Raw genomic sequence first — 8,574 nt, 5'->3', positions numbered from 1 at the left:
ATCTGAGGAAACAGGTTCAGTGTGTTACTAAAGTCCTTTGGGTTTGATCTGATGATGCTGATTATTAAATAAATGTTTAACAGATACATTCACAATATAATCAATAATTCAATAACTGGGTACTATACTTTATCACAGGACATTATAATACTCAAGGAAAAGTGATATTTTACTACTGGGATAAAAAAATGTTGTATTTGTGAATGACAATGAATGAATGATAGCTCGATTGTGGCTAAGCTAACATGCTAAATGCCGTCTCTTAGTGGGTTAGCTTAGCAGCTAGTTCAGAGAAATTTACACAGCTGCTTCTCCTGGGTCATTACTGCTCAGATTTATGCTGAAATTAAGAATCAAAGTTGTAAAAGTACTTCTGAACAAACTGGACATTTAGCCATTGGAAAATAGTGAGCTAACATGTTTTTGTGGCTGACTTAAAGTTGTAGCTAGCTAGTAAGCTACTACTCCTTGACCTGCTGACAGTACGACTGAAGTGCTGTTTGCCGTCCGCCATTTTCTTTTAGGATCGGTCGCTTCAGTTAATTCTATTTTTGCCGCCATTTTGTATTAAGGTCGAGTTTCTGCCGTCCGCCATTTTGTATTAAGGTCGAGGTTTTTTTTGTATTTTTATTATTATAATGCAAACAATTTGGACATTGAAGCATTCAGTATTTAGAACAATTCACACAAAACAAGTACACTATAGTATTTATAGAATTCCGCATGACCATGAACAAATCAATCAACGAAGAGAGAAGGAGAAAACAATTCATACAAAAAAAGAGGGGGGTGCTAGAGGGTCCATTTAATCCTGGTTGATAATGTTGAATTCATGGCATATATTAAGAAGTTTTATTCTATTTTTGTACATGCTTTAGTGAAAGGAGAACTTTTTATTTATTTGTTTCATTTTATTTTTTTAAAGCAGAAAAGAGAGGTCTGATCTTTAGGGTTTTAGATTTGTGAATAAAGAACTTTCCAAGTAATAAAATGATATTTACAAGAAAGTCAGCTTTATTATCAGGCAGCAGCAGCATCCAAATATAATATCATTTTAGGTGGGGGGGGCATGGGGTTTAGTGACCAACCAATCATGACCATCATCCCAGAAAGATGAAGAGAAATCTCAGAAGATGAATAAGTGTTGGGTTCTTTCTATATTATTCTCACAAAAAACACAATTATTGTGATCTATATTGAATCTGTTCCTCAAGAGATCATTTGATGGATAGATATTGTTGAGAATTTTAGAATGGATTTCTTTAGTTTTGGAGGAAATGTAAGAGAGTTCTAATTTTATCAATGTTTTGTTTGGAGAAAATCTGATGAATTCCTGTTGGAGAGAGTCAGATAAATGATGGTGATAACGCTGAAATTTATTCGTAAGATTTTGCTTTTTAAATTTTTTGCCCATTAAGTAAGGGTTGTAGAAACTGATGGTGTTGGAATTGTATTTTTTTTAACCATTAAAAGAAGTGAAGGTGGAACAGCCTTCAAAACAGAATCAGATCAGGATTTAGTGCAGTTTAAGATCAGTTACAGAGGGAACACCAGAGATCTAGATTAGGAGGTTTGTTTAAAATAAATGCTTTTTGGGTTTTTCCCTCTCCACTGGCTCTAGGGAACAGAGGCTGCTTTCCTTGTTGCCTGAAGAATAATGTACATCCGTACGGTTTGTCTGGTTACTAAACACTAAATTCTTTTAATAAAGAAACTATAAATAAATGTGAAAGATAACTGACCAAACATAAGTAATGTTAATGTTTATTTCCATAAAACAGAAGTATATTTGTTCAATGGCATATAGAGAACATGTACAGCTATATTTTATTCACATCAAAATAAATCTCAACAGAACTCGACAACAATTAATAATAAAATCACGATGGAACTGTCAGTGCAGAAGCTTCCTATTTAATAATATTGTTAGATTGTTGATCTAAATGATAAAAATGGCATGATCAGAGGGAAAACTGCATTTCATCTTAAATCCTGCTCTCCTTTCTTTTTCTCAGACTGCAGTACACTGTCCCTCCAGCAGACTTCAGCCTCTCTCGCTTCATATCTCTGTGCTGATAGTGGAGCTTTCCAACAGAAATGAAAAATACAGCAGCTAGCCAAGCCGCTTCAATTCACTTCAGTTTCATTTTATTGTAATATCATTGGCTTGTACGTTAGGCATGAATATCAATTTAAACTCCTACATTTTAGAGGTGATGATGGTGAAGAAGAACTCCCTGAGATGATCTGAGGAAGAAACCTGGAGAGGAACCAGACTGAAAACTGAACCCATCCTCATCTGGGAGACCCTGGATTTCAGCACATACTCCCCTTTAGTGATATAATGTCTTTTTAAAAATAAAAATTAATAATCTTAATTAACAATCTGAGTAGCGGCTGCATGCTACTGCCCCGCCGCCATGTTGGATAGATGTTCAATAATAATTAAGAATTAATTCATTAAAATAGAAAAAAAAACCGTTTTAAAGTGAAGGGAATAAATTGAATAGCTTTGATAAACCCACAGATGAACTGATTATAACTGCACAAATTTAATCAGATGTAGCCATGTCTCTTATCGTTTTTATTTTTTCTGTTGTCTTCATTATGAGCACTTGGTGGTGGTTGGTGTTTGTTCCATGTCACTGCTTTTAACCACCAGGACCAGTGATTAACACCTGGATATAGTTTTGTGTGGATATGCCGAGACTTTTTTCACAAAGTCATATGATAGCAATGATGTAATACTTCCTGTACCCAATGTAAACATCACTGAGGTTCTCTTTTCTCTACTCGCCCTGATAGACTCCAGATGTCTCTTAGTTTTCTCTTCTCTTTGTGGTGTAGTATTCATTCCATCACTGCTGAGAACAACTAGCCCTAATTGCCCACCTGACAGCATGAGGACTGAGAAGCAGAAGTAGATCATGTCCATCACTACACTGTGTTCCAAATTTTTATGCAAATTGGATTTAAGTTTCAAACATTTAATTTTTTGTTTTTCAATTAAAGTAATGGATGGTATCATGTCTCAGTGCTCTTTGGATCACTGAAATCAATCTCAGACACCTGTGATAATTAGTTTGCCAGGTGAGTCCAATTAAAGGAAAACTACTTATGAAGGATGTTCCACATTATTAAGCAGGCCACAGGTTTCAAGCAATATGGGAAAGAAAAAGGATCTCTCTGCTGCCGAAAAGCATCACATAGTGCAATGCCTTGGACAAGGTATGAAAACATTAGATATTTCATGAAAACTTAAGCATGATCATCATACTGTGAAGAGATTTGTGGCTGATTCAGAGCACAGACAGGTTTGTGCACATAAAGGCAGAATGGGAAGGTTTCTGCCAGACAAATTCATCGGATAAGAGAGCAGCTGCTGAAATGCCATTACAAAGCAGCAAACAGATATTTGAAGCTGCTGGTGCCTCTGGAGTCCCACGAACCTCAAGGTGTAGGATCCTGCAAGAGGCTTGCAGTTGTGCATAAACCTACTATTCGGCCACCCCTAACCAATGCTCACAAGCAGAAACGCTTGCAGTGGGCCCAGACATACATGAAGACTAATTTTCAAACAGTCTTGTTTACTGATGAGTGCCGTGCAACCCTGGATGGTCCAGATGGATGGAGTAGTGGATGGTTGGTGGATGGCCACCATGTCCCAACAAAGCTGCGACTTCAGCAAGGAGGTGGCAGAGTCATGTTTTGGGCCGGAATCATGGGGAAAGAGCTGGTAGGCCCCTTTAGGGTCCCTGAAGGTGTGAAAATGACCTCGGCAAGGTATATAGAGTTTCTGACTGACCACTTTCTAACATGGTACAAAAAGAAGAACCGTGTGTTCCGTAGCAAAATCATCTTCATGCATGACAATGCACCATCTCATGCTGCAAAGAACACCTCTGTAGCATTGGCTGCTATGGGCATAAAAGGAGAGAAACTCATGGTGTGGCCACCATCCTCCCCTGACCTCAACCCTATTGAGAACCTTTGGAGCATCCTCAAGCAAAAGATTTATGAGGGTGGGAGGCAGTTAGCATCAAAACAGCAGCTCTGGGAGGCTATTCTGACATCCTGCAAAGAAATTCAAGCAGAAACTGTCCAAAAACTCACAAGTTCAATGGATGCAAGTATTGTGAAGGTGATATCAAAGAAGAGGTCCTATGTTAACATGTAACTTGCCCTGTTAGGGTGTTTTTGATTGAAATAGCTTTTGATTTCAGTAAATATGACCTCCTAATGCTGCAAATTCAACAAATGACCATTTTCAGTTATAAAATGTTTTCAAACTCTGTTGTGCATAATAATTTGGAACATTGCATTTTGAGTTTTTTGTTTTTGAAATAAATACTGTTATAATTGGGAGGTTTGTTCAATAAAATTCAAATTATACCCTAACGGTTGGTGACTTGAAAATTATACTGACTGTCATTTGCATCGACTAATTGGGAAAATCAGAGAAAGATATCATTTGCATAATAATTTGGAACGCAGTTTAAATCCAGAAGGAAGCTCAATCTGGAAAAGCAGAGCATCATGTGTGGTTGGTAGAGGGTTCAGTACTGCATGAATCATGCAGAACTACAGTTTGCTCCGAGTTTCTGGACTGCTCTTTGGACCTCCAGCCAAGGAGGCCCTAGAGCAGAGAGCCCAAGCTTCAGAACAAGTTTCATAACCAACATAATAACAGAGATTATCCAAGGGCTCCTCCAAGACCTGAGCCGATGCTCAGGTGCCCTCTGAAGGCTACAGGCCACCCTGGAGCTACAGGCTCTTATAGCCGAGCTCTCAGGAGCCCAAAACCCACCCACACCTGACTGCTCTGTCTTGGGCCTTAATGACCCGAGTCCTCCCCTCCACCCACATTAATAGTTTATAGTAAGTACTATTACACCGTCATCATATGACTTTGTTTATCCAGGTGTTAAACACAGCCCTCGACAGTTACTTGTGCTTCAGGGAACCGTAGGGTCTTTGGATCCAAGATCTGTGCAGTGGATCTGTGAGAAAAAATACAGATTTAATATCGTAAGATGGTCATAGAGAAGCTTAAATGTTTGCTTTTAAATATTCATGTGAGAAATGGCCAGGGGTTTACCTTTAAATGTACTTTTTGACACACAGCTAACACAGTGTACTTCAGCACACATGATAAGAAAAACTTACCTTCAGTAACTCTTCACACTCTTGTAAAGTTTCCTCCATCTGTTGGCACCGTGCCTTCAGGAGATTGTAATCCTCCCGCTCTCTCTTCCTCTCCTAAAACACAGCCATGAAGCAGAAGAGGTTCACAACAGATTGAATAATTTTTATCTCTACAAGGGGATACTTACAGTCTTACACTGAAAGAAAAAGGAAAAACCCACATCTTAAACTATAAACAGACTTTTTCATTAGTTTAAGTTTATATAGCCTGTGGTTTCACTCATCACACAGCACAAAGGTCCTTATATTATTTCTAAAAGAAATTATTAAAGAATTTCTGCACTCACTCACCCTCTTTCTCTCATCACACTTCCTCCGTTTCATGGTGAGCTTTTCCTCCTCCTGCTGCACTGAGCTTTGCTGTCTGTTCACCTGGGACATCAGGTCAGACAACCAACTTTACTTATTTATACACACACACTGTTGAGAACTCGACTCATCATTTATCAGAACAAACACAATGTTTTAGGGACAAAGGACCAAATGTCGTAACAAAATGACTGAACGACAACCTACACACACAGTCATGGTTATATAAGAAGATGCACTTACCCTTACTGACTCCTCAGTGTGTGATGAAGATTCCTTCATCTCATGGCACTGCACATTCAGGACATGGTGAGCCTCCTGCTCTCGCTCACACTCCTAAAACATAACCATGGAGCAGAAGACCTTTAAATTTACTGCTAAACTTGCTGTTTCACTGCCAAGTAAAGTGAATTATAGTCAAATAGAAACTTCATTTTAGCCTAAATATAATTTGCAGTTAGCAGTAGACAAACATTTATGGCTTTCTGAGAGTAAAAGCGTACCATTTGTGACCCATGGCGTTGTTTTAATTCTTCATACTGTGACTCCAGGGTGCTGTAAGCCTCCCTCAACCGCTCATTATCCTAAAACACAGCAGTTGAGAAAATAAAAAAGATTTATAATCAGTGAACACATGTACAATAAACCACTTCCATAATGCTTTCTGCATATTGTACATACATTGAGGGAAAAAATGATTTGATCCCCTGCTGATTTTGTACGTTTGCCCACTGACAAAGAAATGATCAGTCTGTAATTTTAATGGTAGGTTTATCTGAACAGTGAGAGACAGAATAACAACAAAAAAAATCCAGAAAAACACATTTCAGAAAAGTTCTACATTGATTTGCATTTTATTGAGTGAAATAAGTATTTGATCCCCTATCAATAAGAAAGATTTCTGTCTCCCAGGTGTCTTTTATACAGGTAAGGAGCTGAGATTACAGTAGGAGCACTCTCGGGGAGTGATCTTAATCTCAGCTCGTTACCTGTATGAAAGACACCTGTCCACAGAAGGAAGCAATCAATCAGATTCCAAACTCTCCATCATGGTCAAGACCAAAGAGCTGTCCATGGATGTCAGGGACAAGATTGTAGACCTACACAAGGCTGGAATGAGCTACAAGACCATCGCCAAGCAGCTTGGTGAGAAGGTGACAACAGTTGGTGCGATTATTCCCAAATGGAAGAAACACAAAAGGACTGTCAATCTTCCTCGGTCTGGGGCTCCATGCAAGATCTCACCTCATGGAGTTTCAGTGATCATGAGAACGGTGAGGAATCAGCCCAGAATTACACTGGAGGATTTTGTCAATGATCTCAAGGCAGCTGGGACCACAGTCACCAAGAAAACAATTGGTAACACACTACACCGTGAAAGACTGAAATCCAGTAGCGCCCGCAAGGTCCCCCTGCTAAAGAAAGCACATGTACAGGACCATCTGAAGTTTGCCAGTGAACATCTGAATGATTCAGAGGAGAACTGGGTGAAAGTGTTGTGGTCCAATGAGACCAAAGTCCAGCTCTTTGGCATCAACTCAACTCACCGTGTTTGGAGAAGTAGGAATGCTGCCTATGACCCCAAGTACACCATCCCCAGGTGACAGGACAACCGCACCGCATCAAAGGGACGATGGACGGGGCCATGTACCGTTAAATCTTGAGTGAGAACCTCCTTCCCTCAGCCAGGGCATTGAAAATGGGTCGTGGATGGATATTCCACCCTGACAATGACCCAAAACACACGGCCAAGGCAACAAAGGAGTGGTTCAAAAAGAAGCACATTAAGGTCCTGGAGTGGCCTAGCCAGTCTCCAGACCTTAATCCCATAGAAAATCTGTGGAGGGAGCTGAAGGGTCAGCCACAAAACCTTAATGACTTGGAGAGGATCTGCAAAGAGGAGTGGGCCCGAATTCCTTGAGATGTGAGATGTGTGCAAACCTGGTGGCCAACTACAAGAAATGTCTGACGTCTGTGATTGCCAACAAGGGTTTGGCACCAAGTACTAAGTCATGTTTTGCAAAGGGGTCAAATGCTTATTTCACTCAATAAAATGCAAATCAATGTAGAACTTTTCTGAAATGTGTTTTTCTGGATTTTTTTGTTGTTATTCTGTCTCTCACTGTTCAGATAAACCGACCATTAAAATTACAGACTGATCATTTCTGTCAGTGGGCAAACGTACAAAATCAGCAGGGGATCAAATCATTTTTTCCCTCACTGTATGAAACATGGATCCTAAAACAAATCAAATTCTAAGTCTGCACTTGAAAAACATGTTTATAGAAGTAGCCCAATTTGGAGTAAAAACACTGGCAACCCTGGATTTGTGCATCATGGGGACCTAATAAGTAATATTTTGTAAGGTTGTAGTATAATAGGCAGTCTGTTTTTGTAGCTCATCTACTAGGTGAAGAAAGCAGTGGCAGCTAGCTAGACTTATTACCATCAAATGATGGAAATGAATGAACTTCATACTTACAGACTGTTTGCAATGTTTGAAGATAAAATAGCAAAACAAATAAACTACGCACTACTGCATCTCCATGCACTTCTCACTGGAACTCATATGTCTAGTCTGACATGTTCACCACCATTTCAGTGCCCGATGGTTGGTTACAACCGTCCACTCCTTCGGTTAAAGGTTACACACGGCTTCTCATGTAATGGTTTTTCTATGGAAAAACTCCTCTCTCTCTAAAATTCTCTAAAATATTAAATGATTGATGAACAATGTAGACACTTTTTAACATCATATTTCAATTTCTTAGGTTTTAGGGAAAGCCAGGCGTCCACTTGGACCCATGTAAATCTCCTGTGTCAGACACATTGAAAGGAGAGCTTCATATCAAGTAAGATGGCATTATGCAGAACCCACTCTTATCCACCTGCTTGGACATTTAACTCACAAATACACAAACCCCCTTTGTTGTGTTCATATGTGTCACATTAACACACACAGTTCAGATAGCCATACCTTCCTACTCATTGCTGCACTGGCTGTAGCATACAATATAATACTGCACAATTACACAGTGTATTTATTAATCTATATTTTCT

General features: G+C 39.3%; 1 protein-coding gene across 1 annotated transcript in view; it reads right to left on the bottom strand.

The window, feature by feature from the left end:
* Positions 1–1,803: 1,803 nt before the first annotated feature.
* Positions 1,804–8,574, bottom strand: part of LOC131370444 (trichohyalin-like) — a 23,276-nt gene continuing 16,505 nt past the window's right edge. The window contains exons 7-11 of the mRNA XM_058417784.1: positions 6,018–6,098; positions 5,758–5,850; positions 5,497–5,577; positions 5,167–5,259; positions 1,804–5,000 (exon numbers count right to left, since the gene is read on the bottom strand). Coding sequence (XP_058273767.1) covers positions 4,956–5,000; positions 5,167–5,259; positions 5,497–5,577; positions 5,758–5,850; positions 6,018–6,098 — 393 coding nt within the window. The 3' untranslated portion in view covers positions 1,804–4,955. The remainder of the gene's footprint in view (positions 5,001–5,166; positions 5,260–5,496; positions 5,578–5,757; positions 5,851–6,017; positions 6,099–8,574) is intronic.

Source organism: Hemibagrus wyckioides, linkage group LG19 (assembly GCF_019097595.1).
Source record: "Hemibagrus wyckioides isolate EC202008001 linkage group LG19, SWU_Hwy_1.0, whole genome shotgun sequence".
NCBI classification, from domain to species: domain Eukaryota; kingdom Metazoa; phylum Chordata; class Actinopteri; order Siluriformes; family Bagridae; genus Hemibagrus; species Hemibagrus wyckioides.
Note: the sequence above shows the minus strand (reverse complement) of the source record. Positions and strands in the feature narration are given on the sequence as shown.